At 39.1% G+C, this 15,529-nt stretch overlaps 1 protein-coding gene across 6 annotated transcripts in view; it reads left to right on the plus strand.

Moving 5' to 3' along the window:
• PREX2 (phosphatidylinositol-3,4,5-trisphosphate dependent Rac exchange factor 2) overlaps positions 1–15,529 on the plus strand; it is a 337,813-nt gene that overhangs the window by 244,646 nt on the left and 77,638 nt on the right. For all 6 annotated transcript variants that reach the window (XM_032316155.1, XM_032316156.1, XM_032316153.1 and 3 more), the window contains 2 exons: positions 2,952–3,018; positions 3,272–3,462. In XM_032316155.1, the coding sequence (XP_032172046.1) occupies positions 2,952–3,018; positions 3,272–3,462 (258 nt within the window). The remainder of the gene's footprint in view (positions 1–2,951; positions 3,019–3,271; positions 3,463–15,529) is intronic.

Consider the following 15,529-nt stretch of genomic DNA (forward strand, 5'->3'; position numbering starts at 1 on the left):
AGGATAAAAGAAAATCTTTGCCCATCAAAGAAAAAATACAGACTAGCCCCAAAGCAAAGGCAACTAGATTAAGAGCAGACACCAAGAGCATTATTGAGGGGGAAAATGTCCTGTAATTTGGATTCTAGAATTTAATGCTACCATATACCACTGACACACTGATCAAACATAGTAATAGAATATCCAACTTTTAAAAACTGAATATTTTGAGGAAGCAAGCCTAGAAAAAAAATGTGTGGCTTAAAAAAAAATAGTAAAGAGGAACAGCAACTTCTAAATGTCACCAAATTTAACTCTTGCTATAAAAAGTCATAACTAATTTCTATGTAAAGGAAGTTAAGACTACACAAAAGAAAAATGCAAAATGCAAGAGAAGAAGAAGAAATATGGCCCACAAATAAATACAAATTGAAAATAAAAAGACCAAAGGTTGAATTTCTCATGACATCAATGGGAACAAGGATGTGGAAGAATGGTCATAGCCGTTTTTTGGTCTGGCAGTCCACATGGGCCAACTGTGTGGGTGACCTTGTAAAGCATGGAAGTGGTAAATGCCAGCTTCTGGGTGGTATTTACCTTAGGAAGGGAGAGTTCAGAGCAAAAGTGGGAGTGGAGAAGGGTGAGCAAGAAGGGGCTCACCTGTATCTGTAATGTTTCATTTCTTTAAAGGGGGAAGCAAAAGTGCCAAGTGCCAGGATCTGTTAAAACATGGTGGTGCATACCTGAATTTTCTTACTTCATAGTATTAGCCTAAATGTGTATGTGTGTAACTGAAATGAGAAGACACTCAGAACTTTCAGGAGAACATGAATATTTATGCACAGCAATAAGGTTTTAAAAACCCAAAGTCTTTGTCAGGATCTGTTAAGTCCCTGCCTACAGACTCTGCCCCTCTGACCTCTCTCAGTCACTCATTCATTCTAACCTAACCCCAGCCCCATTACATATTTTTGTACCTCACGCAAGTCTGGCTCATTTCCTCTTCTCATACCAGCAATCCTGTTGGAGTATTGCTATCTCTTTCTGATACTGGAGAAGATGTCAAAAATTTTAAAATGTCTCAGATGCCTTTGATTTTGCTCTTGGTCCAGTGCTCTTAGTAGATACTGACTCTGCCAGCTGAATGAAATGATGTTTTCTTGGTGTTTGACTGATGTTCCACCTGGGAATAGTTTATGCCACCATAACCTAGTCCTTGCGAGCAGAACACTGCCTGGGGTGACTGGAGTCCTCATACTCCTGGCAGCCTTATGTGCTCAGGAGCAACAGGTAGCTGTGGGATTTAGACTGAGGGAATAACTTTCCATGGACTCATGTGCTCCTTTCTACCCTATTGATTTTTCTACCAAGCACACTTGAGGAAAGGCATGGGAACATCTGGTCAAGGTATCCCTGTGAGTTTCAGATTTGAGGCACCACCTTTGTTCCAAGATGGTATGTGGAAATCTTTAGGAGTTCAAATGAATATGAGGAATAATAACCTAACTTTGGATGCAGAACTGCTTTTAAATTTTTGTTCTTGTTTGAGTTTGCATTTGAGAGATAAGCTAAATCTCAGTAAGACTGAGCCTGATTTTCATTTTGGAAGTGACTCCTAAAGTTTTCCTAATTTAAAGTGTAAAAATTGATTAAGCCATGCTACTTTATCTTAAAAAGACAAAAACACTAGGTATAGTGCTAATGGGAATAGCCATGTATGTGTGTGCACTGCGCATGTGTGCATAGAAGGGGACTCTGGACATAAAGGTCTCTCTCACTGATTTTGCCCACTACTACTCATGCATTTGATAGTAACTGGATGGTATTTTGAGGTTCTAAGTGGTGCTCCAAAACATCAGTCTAATCAGTTTTATTCTGATATCTTGTCTGACAATCATTCTAATACTGTGGAACTTATTTTGGTACATTGATACTAAGTGTTCACATCTTGAAAATAATTTCACTTCATCAAAAATAAATAGTAGATGAAATTTAACTTAAGTGTATCCTGTCTTCAGGGGTCATTTCCTTACAATTTCAGCTTAGTATTGAGCCAAGAGCTAAGCAAAACTCAGCAAAATTCTTTGGAAATTGCGTTTAATTATTGCAGGTCACTAAGATTCAATTTCCGGTATTTAAAATACTTGGTTCCGCATTACATCCTGGTGACAAAGAGAAAGAGTATGCTTGAAGAGGGTTCTAACTTCCAGTCTGAGCCTAGCTTAGTAAATGAAAGAATTCAACTCAGTACTCGGTTTAAAATTAGTTTTTTGAGTATTACTTTTATAATCTGGCCCAATGAATGAAAACTAGATAATGTTCACCAGTAGTCACAAGAAAATATTATCTCTTCAACTTTTGTGATAATATTAATTATGGAAAATATTAGTGAGCACTTACTCTGTGCTATGTACTATTCTCAAGGTTTTATTTGCATTAACTCATTTAATCTTCTTAGCAGGCTTGTGAAGTAGAAGATAATGTTATCCCCAAATTACGAAAGAGGAAATTGAGGCATACACAAATTAAGTAATGTCTCTGAGACCACACAGAGTGTAATGGAGCTGGTGGTAGCTTTAGTTCTTTTCTTTTTTTAATTTTTTAAGATTTATTTGAGAGAGAGCATGTGGGAGGCAGGTGGGTGGGTAGGGGCAGAGGGAGAGGGAGAGAAAGAATCTCAAGCAGACTCCCTGCTGAATTCAGAGCTGGAAGCAGGGGCTCCATCTCACAACCCTGAGACCATGACCTCAGCCAAAATTGAGTCAGACACTCAACTGACTGAGCCACGCAGGTGCTTCATTAGGCATTTTCTACTAACAGAAGACTATTGACTTTTTTTGCACTCCCACCCATACTAGCGTGCAACTTGTTTATTCATCTGTCTTCAAAAGGAAATCAGTGAAACTTGCACATCTTTATGCATTTTAGTGTTTCTAGCAATAAATGACCATCTATTCCTTGGATTCTTACAGGGCCTTCTACTTGGACAAGTCAAACTCACCACCCAACTCCACATCCAAGGCTGCCTATGTAGATAAGGTAAAAAGAGATGACTTCATTTGTTGATGCTTTGCTGTTCACAGAGCTCCCTTATTTATTTTTTTCCACTGTTGTTCTTAGATAATCTGTAGTTCTTAGACAAATATCTGTAGCCTCCAAAGCTGTTACCTCCACGAGGAAGATATTTTAGACTCTTCATTAAACCTTTTAACAATGGTGGACTGTAGCCCATCGACAAGCATTTCTTCCTACGGATGTGTGGAGCTTTATGTTCGTCGCTTTTTTTCTGCAGCTAATGAGGCCTCTCAATGCTCTGGATGAACTTTATCGGCTGGTAGCCTCGTTTATCAGATCCAAGCGTACCGCGGCCTGCGCAAACACAGCCTGCAGCGCGTCGGGGGTGGGGCTGCTGTCTGTGTCCTCGGAGCTGTGCTCCCGGCTGGGGGCCTGCCACATCATCATGTGTAACAGCGGCGTGCACAGGTATGTCACCTGCCCTGCCATGTCGGCCTCTCTCGGGCCCAATTTCGTTTGGAGGTTCTTGCTTAAATTTTAGTTACAGGAAATGGTTAATGGAAACATTCAGAGGACTTGGGTGTATTTGGAATGAGATTTGGGAAATCAGATCATGGAGACACCGTGTTTTCTGGCTTCCCTTTTATGTTTGGTGGCTGGTGATTCATACAAATGAATGCAATCCCACATTTATATCACTGTAACTTATCTGCCCAGAATCTTATCACCCTGGCATTTATATTACAAGATATTTATACTTTAGGTACAAACTTGTACATCCATTATCTTCATTGTAGGAACTTGCCAGGCTGGAAAGTAGCTAAACAAAACTTTTTTCACTGTACTTCATGGACCTTCCGTCTTCGCTGGTTTGGGTTTCTGTATTCAGTGATTGTGAGGTGGGTGCTGCCTTGAGGATACCACAGCCTTTCCACTTTTAGCAAAATTAGGTCCAGAAGCCCACACAATATGCATTCCTGGAAATGGAAGAGGAAATCTTAGATGGGTCCAGTGCAGGTGGTTTTTCTTAGGCAGCTGTGCTCAGTCTGGGGTGGCCAAGGTAGGCTTAGGAACTCATACGGCTGCATCAGCTACAAAATGGGGGTGTAGGAGCCCGTGTCAGGTCCTTCCCCATGACCACATGCTCCTCCTCTGTCACCTCACCATTTTCACAAAGAAGTGAAACCATAAAGCAGAATGTGGTCCTCATTGCAATCTGAGTAGGCAAATAGTGCCCTGTCACCCACCATAGTCTCTTCCTGGAACTGGGCCAGTTAGATTTTGAGATTGGTGTTATTGTTTAGTCAGATTTACTTGGTACTGGACCTCTGTAAAGGACGGCAGTTGGACTATTAGCTGTGTGACATCACAAAGCAATGATGCTCATGTTAGAGGCATAAATATGGCATGACAGTATGAACAACAGATAACAAAAAAATAAGAAGAAGATATAATAAGATAACAGAATAAGAATAAATAGACCTCCACTGCAAGAAAATGTAAATGACCTCAGAAAGTTACAGCCAAAAACCAAGGTGCAGATGGAAAACAGATCTCTGTGATGGGGAAACCTTTCCCTAAAGAAGGTGATGTTTGAACTGGGTTTTGATGAGTCAGGGTGAAGAGGTAAAAAGTGGGAGAAAAATGATCTGAGGCAGCAGGTTCTCATCTGTAAAATTCCATTTCAATTTGGTATGCCTGGATCCCAGTCTTACGCAGCGTGTTCTTGCTTACAAAGTATGGCAAGACCTTATTTCTCTGAAAGGAGTATTATATTCTGTGGTTGAAAAAATATACAGAATTTTCTCCTTTATTTTAATGGCTGTGTACTACTCTGTGCTCTATTGCAAGCTGTAATAAGCTTAATTGAAAATATCGTCTGCAACCAAATGAATAAAATATTATTTCATAATTTGTTTACTAGCTGAGAAGTGATCTCTCCTTTCTGATCAACTCGTGTTCACTCCTTCTGTTCCCACTTATTCATTCACTCATTTATGCATTCATTATTCATTCACTCAATAAATATGCATTGAGCACCAATTACGTGCCAGCCCTGGTCTAGTTGCTGGAGGTACAGGATTGAAAACTTAAAGTCTCTGTTCTCAAACAGAGTGCATCCTGTTGGGGGTAACAGATGATAATGTAAATAAATACATATGTAATGTGGTAAATGGAATAAATAGAAAAAAGAACAGAAGTCAGAGGGGTAGAAGGGGGGGTAGTACCATCCAACAAGGGATTTCATCAGAGACTTGTGTGAAATGAAGGAGTGATATTTATGCAAATATCTCAAAGAAAGAACATTCTATCTTGGGGAGCAGCAGTGCAAATGTGGGAGCTCAAGGAACGGCATCGAGGCCATTGTGGCCTCAGCCAAGTGTCATTTCCTTGAATATTATTGTTCTTATCTCACCCTGGTGCAAGAGCATAGCTGTCTGAGGACTGGATGCACCATGAGCATGGAGGGGGCACTTCAGACTTCGAAACTACAAGCATACCCTCTTACCTCAACATTAATTTGCTGAAAGTTAATGCAATTAAATCTGCATTTAATCCTAGAACCATGACAAGGTTGTCCCAGTTATTCTCTCTGCTACCCCATGAGCAGTTTTAGAACCTGACAAATGTTACCTGGGAGAAATAGATTGATGGCCTACAGCTGTTTTATAATTACCATAATCACTGGTTGGTGTGTTGAGACCACAAGGAATGTTGAAATTTCAAAGTAGTTTGATTTTTTCCATTTCTACTGTTCAAAATAAATGTAGCTTTAGTTAGTTCATTTCAGACATTTACTGAGGTATAGATAGCCACAAATACTCCATGACAAATGCTGAATTTAAAGTTAACACTAGTTGAAAATGGTACAAATTTATTTTTCTATTATGCAGAATAAAATGGGAGTTTAATATTATCTTTTAATCTCTCAGTAAAGGCTATGCTTACATTTTTCATGACAATAAAATGTGCTAACTTATATTGGATTTAGAAATCTCACATAAAGACTGTTCTTAAAATAATTCTTCCATAATTATAATTCAGTCAGCTAGAGAGAAACCCAAGTAGATCCACACCTGAACATAGCAGTGAACATGGAGGCTTGCCTTCAGGTTCTGAAAAAGGGGAGAAGTTGACAGTGTGAATCAGAATAAATATTACACATACCACTTTCATAATTTACGTTTAAAATCAATACAAGAAATGGTCAACAATATCGACGTTAGACAATTTCCTGCCTTTTCTGATTTTATTTGCAAAATAAACAGAGAATCTAAAATGTTTTTAGAGTATTGAATGATTCTGCGTCTGTTTGATATTAAAGAGAAGAATGTGGTTTTTCAGAATGAAAAGGCAGATTTAATTAGCATTAATGTCTAGATGTTTTAACGCCAACCTGAATTGGATGGCAGAGCTGCATACAGCAGTGAATGCAAGATTAGTAGGAATAGAATTCAGGATGAATTATTAAAATCTTCTCATAGCATTTAGCCTGGCTTTGTTTTTATTAAATTCTTTTCCCTCGGGAAATCCTTTGTGTGTATTACAATTCTACTGATGAACTTCCCAGCCCACACTCTCTTAACTATTCACTTGTATCCCTTATCTTCATTGCTATTGGACCGTGCGAGAATAGGACTGTCTCTTCTTAAAGACAGGTTTTTGCCTTTTGAACAATGTAAACTTGATATTAAAGGTAGCTTAGCAAATGGAACATTTTTATATAATGTCTTACCCTGACATGACTTCTTTCATGTTCATTTTGTGTCTTCTCTTGCCATGTCCATCAAACAGCGCACATTGGAACCTGGTTTTATTAGTAAATAGAGATCAACAACCTGCTTTATGCTCAAAACAACTGTCTGTATTTCCAAAATGTACACATAAACTTTCTCATTATCATTTTCATCGGTTACATGGTTAATCCAAGCAGTCGCTGTGCGGTGGTTCACGAAACGATCACTTTAGTGGTTTATCTTCCTTGTCCATTGCTGAGAGGCTTGCAAGAGAGGCTTCTTTTATTATGTAGCTCTTCAGATTTCCATTTTATTTTCTATTAAGTTAAAAGAAAAACAAAAATATCCTCCAGTTAGAATTACTAGGTCAAGGAGTTTAAACCTTTGTGGTCAATAATATATCTTGTTCAGGTTCTCGAAAGGAGTGTCCTCATGGACAACACAACCAGCAGGTTAGATGGCTGTGTAGCATTTTCACCCTTTCCTGGTCTGCAGAGGGTTCTTGAATCCATTTATCTATGGTGCTTCTCTCCTAGATGTACAATGATACGTCACTAGCGCTTTAGTTTATAGTTCTGCGATTAACAAATACAAACATTGGAATTGAATAGTTTTTTTGAATTTCCTTTTCAAAGATTTATGCCATACACTGTCTGGATATATGCTTTATAGACAGAATTGGTTTCTGCCAAACTGAACCTTTTTAAAATATTGAATCGGCCTGTGACTTTTCCAGTTCTCTCTTGTACTCCTGCCAGCTGCTGGTTGCAGGCAATCCAAAAGCATGCAAACAGGGATTCTCAATTTCCCTTTTATTTCACTCTGCAGCATCCTTCCATCCAACGTGGTATTTCATTCTGCCGTAGTTCTTTATTCCCACCCCAGCTTAACAGCCAACTCTTTGTCTTTAACCAGTATACATCAGTATACTGCAAATGTTGCGAAACCTGAAACGTTCTGTGTCCAAAAACAAAGATGTCGTTTTCTTCCCACCACATTAGCTTCTGCTTCCTTCGCCACCAGGAACAAGTGGGTGGAATTTTCCAGGGGCTACCTGAAAGGGTATGTCAAAGAAACTTCTAGTGAGGGCAGGCAATCTGGGATCACAGGTTTTCCCTCTAAGGACTTGGTCCAAGGAGTTTTTGTCCTCGTACTCTCAGTATCTTTTAGTAGTTGGTTTTCGGTGATATCAGAACTTGGTACAACCTCACTGGAAGTTGCGTGAGGTGAGGTGATGTCTTTGAACCCAAACCTTGGAGATCTGTATATATAAATTACACTTTGTCTTCATGCTTTGTTGTGAGGACAGATGTCTTCCAGGAAACAATGGGCTGCGTTTTTAATGTACCTCGTACCTCACGTTCACTCCTCTAGTGGAATTTGAGACCAGCAGCACCAGGAAGGTCATACTGCGTCAGGGATTCTCCAGTACCCAGCCTTAGTCAGTGTCTTGTCTTCTGATTAGAAACCTGCATGGGATTGGGGGAGGTGGGCCGGCGGGGGAAGAACCCTGCACGGGGATGAGAAAGAATCAGTCTGTGGCAAGGCCTACCTGTTCTCATTCTTTAAAAACATATTGATAAACATCAAGCTAGCTACTACTATCTGTGTATCACAGTGTTATACGTCTCTCTCTTTTTTTAAAAATAACTTGTAGAAATTAGTTTTAATATATATAAAGTTTTAGAACGCAAGGGCCACAAAAATGTGAAACTTCTAACTTAAGCGGGGTCTGTTCCCAAGATGCTTTCCTTCATTGGTTGTGGGGACCTTGAGACGTATTTTTGCACTTGACTGTATTACCAGTGGTGCTTGAATCTTCAGTCAGCCCTCTCTTCCCCTTCCCCGACAAGCACTTACATAATCCATCCTGTGATCACAGTCTGGGTCCCAAAGTATGACTATAAGCATTTCTTAGGAAAATGAAATCTTGGAGTTAAAATATAAAAACTGAAGAGAAATGTATTACTAGTTTGGTTCATCCAAGTTTTTATTTCAAATGAAGATGAACATGTAAGCAATTTTTTTTAGAGTTTTTAAATTTATTTGACAGAGACAGAGATCACAAGTAGGCAGAGAGGCAGGCAGAGAGAGAGAGAGAGGAAGCAGGCTCCCTGCCGAGCAGAGAGCCTGATGCGGGGCTCCATCCCAGGACCCTGAGATCATGACCTGAGTGAAGGCAGAGGCTTAACCCACTGAGCCACCCAGATGCCCCAACCACTTTAAAACAAACAAACAAACAAACAAACAAACTTTTTTTTCAGGTGACTATCAATTAGCAATTTTAGAAACCACTTTTATTTGAACTTTGAAGGACTTTCTTAGCAATGTTTTATTCTGTCATAAACGTGACATCAAAGGACAAATTGACAAATAGGCCCAGCTTCAGGAATGCAGAATCTTACAGAAGTGGGGCACTCAAGGTAACCTGACTTAGGTAATCAGAGTCCTAATAGGGCAGATGATAAAGCTGCATCTTTTTCCATTGTGTGGTGAAAACATCAAGTAAAATGAGTAGATTTATTCTGGGGATTTCATCTGTACCTTATAGTCTAGGTATCAAACAGAAAAAAATTACTGTAATAAACAAATGTTGGTTTCAACCATACCCATTTCTCTTTTGTTCAAAAATTACTTGAGAGATTCATTAACAAGATGAGTAGAAATACTTGAATTTTAAATCTCCAGGAAAAACATTTTTGCTGGCTCATGGTCTCAGGATCATGATCCCAACTAGAAGTTCTAAAATTATGCTCTGTAGGAATCTGAAGCACATTAGTCTAAAACACTACTTTCGTATATAAAGGTAGTAGTAGTAATGACAGAAATGACATTTAAAATTGCCATTAAATATAGCTGCAGTTATTATTTTTAACATTTATAATTTGATTTTATCAATGCAATTGTTCTCATTTGTTTGAAATCTAATAAAATCATTAATGTATCAAAACAAACAAAAAAATATAAAATTGTTTAGAAGAGAAAAAATCAGAATCTATTAGGATGGAGCTCTGGGAGAAAGATAAAATATATTCTACTCATGATAGGATTAAGTATAAATCTTTATTACTCTGCCAAGCTCATAGGAGCAGAGGATAGAATGGTGGTTAGCCTGGGCGGTAGGAGGAGAAAATGGGGAGATGTTGGTCAAGGGATCCAGAGTTTCAATTATGCAAGAAGAATAAGTTCTGAAGATCTAATATACAACAGTGCGACTATAAGTAAAAACACTGTTTTGTGTATTTGGACATTTGTGAGGAGGGTAGATCTTAAGTGTTTTTACTACCAAAAAAAAAAAAAAAGGGGGAAGAAGAAAAAGAAAATTTTGTGTGTGGTAATTGTGTGGGGTGATGGATATGTTGATCAACTTGTTTGGATGAATATTTCATAATGTATATGCATATGTAAATATATATCTATAAAATCATCAAATTATATATCTTGAACATATACAATTTTTTATAGTCTATTAAACCTCGGTAAAACTGGGGGGGAAACAAGAAAAAAACAAACCCAAAATTTCAAATTATGCTGATGTATAAAATAGGCAAATAAACCTCTACAATTTATACAAAATTATCCTAATTTTAAAAACCAGATAAATAATACAGGTATTTTAAGATTTTAAGAAATTCAAGTATTTCAAAGATGACAGAAGTTTCATTCTTTATCTCTCTTTATCTTTTATAAAAATTCTTTACCTTAGAGGTGGGTCAGATTTGCATATATTTTTGTTTTGTTACTCTGACTTTTCTTTGTACTTGATATGAACCTTAATAAATTAGTATATTAAATTATTCTGTAATTTTAAAATGCCCATTGTTCTCTTCAAATTAGATTACTGTGAAAGAAGAATAAGACAGTAATTATGAGAGTGACTTACTGCAGTGGTTTCTAGTTTTAACCTCCAATTACCACATGATATTGGCCTGACCAGCCTTAATTTCTGTACATAAAAACGAGAGCTTATACATGATTATCTTCCATCATTAAAACTGGGGAAGACTCGGTAATCTTAATACATTAAACATATCTTGATGAAAATAATCTAGAAGAGTGGATTTTTAAAAAATAAATTTTAATATAAGCTCTACACCCAATGTGGGGCTTGAACTCACAACCCCAAGATCAAGCGTTGTGTGCTCTACCACACACACTACTACCTGATCCAGCCAAGCACCCTGATAAAAATAATCTAAATACATAATTATTAGTTAAATTTCATCAGTATTTGCCAAACCCAATTTTACTATTCGAGCATATTAGTAAAATTTAAGTATTTGTGTTACTAAATTTTATTTGTATTTAGCTATTTAAAAGTGTTAAATATAAAAATCTACTATACAAATTGTTAAAGAGAGCATGATTCTTCAAAATTTATTTCAAATAAGCTGAAGTTGTTGTTTTTCCTAAACCTCCAAAATTATATTTAAAGCAAAATAAAATGCCAGTCACTCTCTGGAATGTGTTCCTGAGGGCTTCAAGGTTAGTGATTTTATAACCACTCTATTGTCATAAGCCAAAATTTCTGTCCTCCCGAGGAAGAAATACAGGTATCTCTGTATGAACCGGGAGCAGGTGGCGTGGAGAAAGTTGACAGAAGGAAGTGGCAATTTCTGCCTTTACAATGTGAAACTTAAATCGGTGGTAGGTCACCTAACATCGTCTGGAGGAATACAGAGGCGTGAGATTGAAATCCTGTTAAGCGAGAAGGATGTAAGGTTACACCTGCTGTAGGTTTTAAAGCATGACTCGTGCTTACCAGGTGAAGGCAATGAAGGAGGATGGCTCAGTGGAAAGGAAAGGGATAAAAATACAGTGCTGAGATGGGTAACAGCGTACTACATGGGGGTGGTCACAGTAAGGAGTTTACTACTTCTGGGCAATGAAGTGAGAAAGGGCATGGTGGGGAGATGAAACCAGAAGAATGGAAGGGCCAGATAGCTAGGTTAAGAATTTGGGACTCCCTCCCTGGGGCCCCAGGAAGCCAATGAAGGGTTTTCAGCAAAATAATATTTGATTAGATTTTTAAAAGATTTTTATCTATTCAGGAATGCCTGGGTGGCTCAAAGGGCTAAGTGTCTGCCTTCAGCTCAGGTCATGATCCTGGGGTCCTGGGATCTAGTCCCACATCTGGCTTCTGGCTCAGCCAGGAGTCTAATTCTTCCTCAGCCTAGCACTCCCCCTGCTTGTGGTCTCTCATTCTTTCTCTAGCAAATAAGTAAATAATCTTTTTTAAAAAGATTTTATCCCCTATTCATTTATAAGTGGGGGTAGGGAGCAGAGGGAGAAGCAGACTCCACACTGAGCTGGGAGTCAGATGCAGGACTCAATCCCAGGATTCTGGGATCATGATCTGAACCCAAGACAGATGCTTAATACGCTAAGCCACCCAAGCGCCCTAGAGTTTTTTTTGTTTTGTTTTGTTTTTTTAAAGATGGCTGTCATGGTCTGTGATGGGACAAGGATGGAGACAGCGAGACAGCTGCAACTTCACAATAGTACAAGCAGAAATGAGGAGGTCGCAAACTGAGGCATTGGCAGAAGGTGGAAGAGAAAGGGGAGACGTGACTAGCATGAAACGCCAAGTAACAGAACTTAGATAATAGGTGAGAAATAGAGGAAAGGGGGAGAGGGAGAGATTTTGATGATTCCCCACATCCAGCTTGGTAAGATGGTGGGGATGGGGGTTGCCACAGGGACAATATGCATTGTTTAGGGGCATGGTGGAGAGGGATGTGGAATTTATCCGTTACATATTGAGTTTAGATGTCCTTGGCGTCTCCTAGGGGATGTCTTTTGACAGATTTATAGTCAGCAAGAACTGAAGGTATATATATGCATAAATGGACATAATATAAGTGGGTACACACACACACACACACACACACACACAGAAAAGAGGCTATGGAAATACAGAGGTGTGTCACCTTCCAGAGGTGGTGGGGATCCTGGTGATTGGAACCAAAATGATGAGGGGACTACTAACTGAGATCAGTAGGTGACTTTATTTCTCACAGTCACTTCTTCTATACTTTACAAGATCTTGTTACAAACAGGATACAGTGACGTATACAAAGATGTACTTGTTTACAGGGTGTGAACTGCATGTGAGACATGAACAACAACGATTATCTCTTAGCTTCAAACGAGGAGAGCAAGTTAATGATTCTTCACACTTATCAGATCCATCTATTCTAAAGGAGGACAGGAAAGCACTCCGGGGATCCTCCCATATCTATTCCCGGCACCTGCCCAGGGAGACTTTTGCCCTCCATCTCCTGGAGTTTTCTCACAGAATCTGACAGAACACTAGCTACATGGGTGAGGATCTGGGTTGTGTTCCAACAGTTCCCCATTTTTTGTTTTTTAATTGCAACATCTTAAGAGCCAATTCCAAGCTAGATGCCTGTTGTTTGTTCACTCGTCGTTTGAGGAGACAGTACCCTATAAAGTATTTTATATCCTAGAGAAATGTTGAAAGGGGTACCTTCATCATGAGGATGTTTTGGTCCCTCCTGCGTCCAAGGAGAGGGCATATGCATAGAATCATTTGTGTATATTATAGGCGCCTTTCCACTCTACTGAACCAAGCATAAGAGTGGTATGAGGTATCCATGCCCAATATATATAATTTCTGCTTACCGCTGATGTACAGGTCAGGAGAGCAACCATAGCCAAAAACAAATTCTCAGGAGTCTGTGCTTCTGATAGATCGTAAAACTGCTTCCCCTTTAGCTGACAGGGCCTTAATCTGACCTCATGTGGGTGGATCAGTCTTACACTGATGTGGTCATCTGTGGTCTCTTCTTCAGAAGGGACAGCACATGCATCTTGTGAGTGACCTCCTTGTCTCTTGTGTCTCCAGATCTTTCTCGGAGATCGAGGGTGCAGTAGTTATCAGCAGGGTCAAGGGTCTTTCGGGGCCTGATGAGCCAAAGAGGAAGCCATGGTGTTTCGGAGGGTCCATCACTAGAATCTGAGGACGTAAGAGCGGACGCTCGGCCTTTTCTTAATAGGAGGCCAGGGAGCCATTCATTAAAAGATTTGAACCAAATACGAATAGATGCTTCAAGGGATTGCTGTGATTGTGAGAAGTGTTTTTCTGCTGCTGTCTGAACGTGGTCACCTTGGGATAAATTCAAAAAATTAAGAGTAGATAAAAAGAGTGCTAAAACAGCCTTGGAGGTTCCCCCTTTTTGCTTTTTAATAATTGCAGTTTTATTGTACCATGAGCTCGTTCAACTATACCTTGTCCTTGTGGGTTATAAGGTATACCTGTAGTATGATGAATCTGCCGATCAGAAAAAAAAGGCAATAAATTCATGGCTTGTGTAAGCCAGTGCATGACCAGTTTTTGTGGTAGTAGGGACCCCCATAACACTAAAACATTGCAATAGAGTAGAGTGGACAGCAGTTAAGGACTTGGAGGATTGAGGAACTACCCGAAGAAATTTTAGAAAATGTATCAATAACAACATGTAAATAAGGTTGACGAGGGAAGAGATCAAAATGAGTTACATCCATCTGCCATAGTTCGTTGGCTTGTGAGCCACGAGGATTGGCTCCTGAAGGATGTGGGCGACAGGAAAGGATTGAACAATGTTCGGTGCCCTTTGAAGTGGAATGCGGTAATGGTTATGCAGCCAATTAGCATTAGTATGTAAAACCGAGTGTTTATCTGCAGTGTTTCATCTGATGTGAAAATAGGACATGTCAGGATATCTGGTTGGCGGTTATCTTCTACCATGGGTCCTGGGAGAGAAGAATGGGCCCTAATATGGGTGACGTAGAGAGGATGGGAATGTGATTGTACAAGGGACTGTAGTTTTGTGAGAAGGTGTAACTATTTTTGTGTTGTAGGTATCTAAGCTGTTTCAATGGTGGGAAAGAGACCAACTACATAAGCAGAATCAGAGACAATAATAGGTGCAAAGATATACGAGTTAATAGAGCAGTAAGAATGAATATTTCTGCTTATTGTGCTGATGAATACTCGCTTTGAATTGAGAAGTTACGCCAGGTCCATGTATGCCCCCTTTTTCAGTAGAGGAGCTATCAATATAATACGTGGGAACACCTGGAGTTGGACTAGTTTTACAGACATTAGAAATTATAAATGATGTCTTTTTTAGGAAATCCCATAATATACTAGCAGTGTAATGGTTTCCAGTGGTTCTGGAGTATCCTGCTAAACCATTAAGGAGATGATCATTCATAGGGAATAGGGAAGAAAAATGTTTTATAGAAATAGGAAGAATGATAATGTGAGGGTCATATCCTTATATTTGAAGACATCTGGTTTGGGCAAGAATAATGAGATCTGCAAGGAGGTCAACATATGCAGTTAAAACCTTAGGAGCTCGGTGTTTCAAGTAGATCCATTCTAAAGAAGAGTCTTGTTGAGCTGTCACCCCCTAGGTGAATGGGGAGTAGGGAGCAGAAGTACCAGTACAGGGAATATAGGATCAAATGGACACAGGAACATTTGATGAAGGCGTTCTTCAAGGAATTGAAGTTCCTGTGGTGTAAAGCTTCGAGGACTATCAAGATTAATGTCTCCCTCAAGAGTGGCAAATAGATTTGTAAGTTGATATGTAGGAATACCCAACATTGGGCATAACCAATTAATATCTAATGATTTTTGAAAATCATTTAGAGTACTTAAAGTATCTCTATCAGTGGAGAACTTTTGAGGACCAATGGTGGTACATTCTATAATACGATCTAATTAGAAGAAGGGTGGAGTAAATTGTACCTTTTCAGGAGCTATTATAAGACCAGCCTATTGTGGGTAC

The sequence above is a fragment of the Mustela erminea genome, chromosome 16, assembly GCF_009829155.1.
Source record: "Mustela erminea isolate mMusErm1 chromosome 16, mMusErm1.Pri, whole genome shotgun sequence".
Lineage (NCBI taxonomy): Eukaryota > Metazoa > Chordata > Mammalia > Carnivora > Mustelidae > Mustela > Mustela erminea.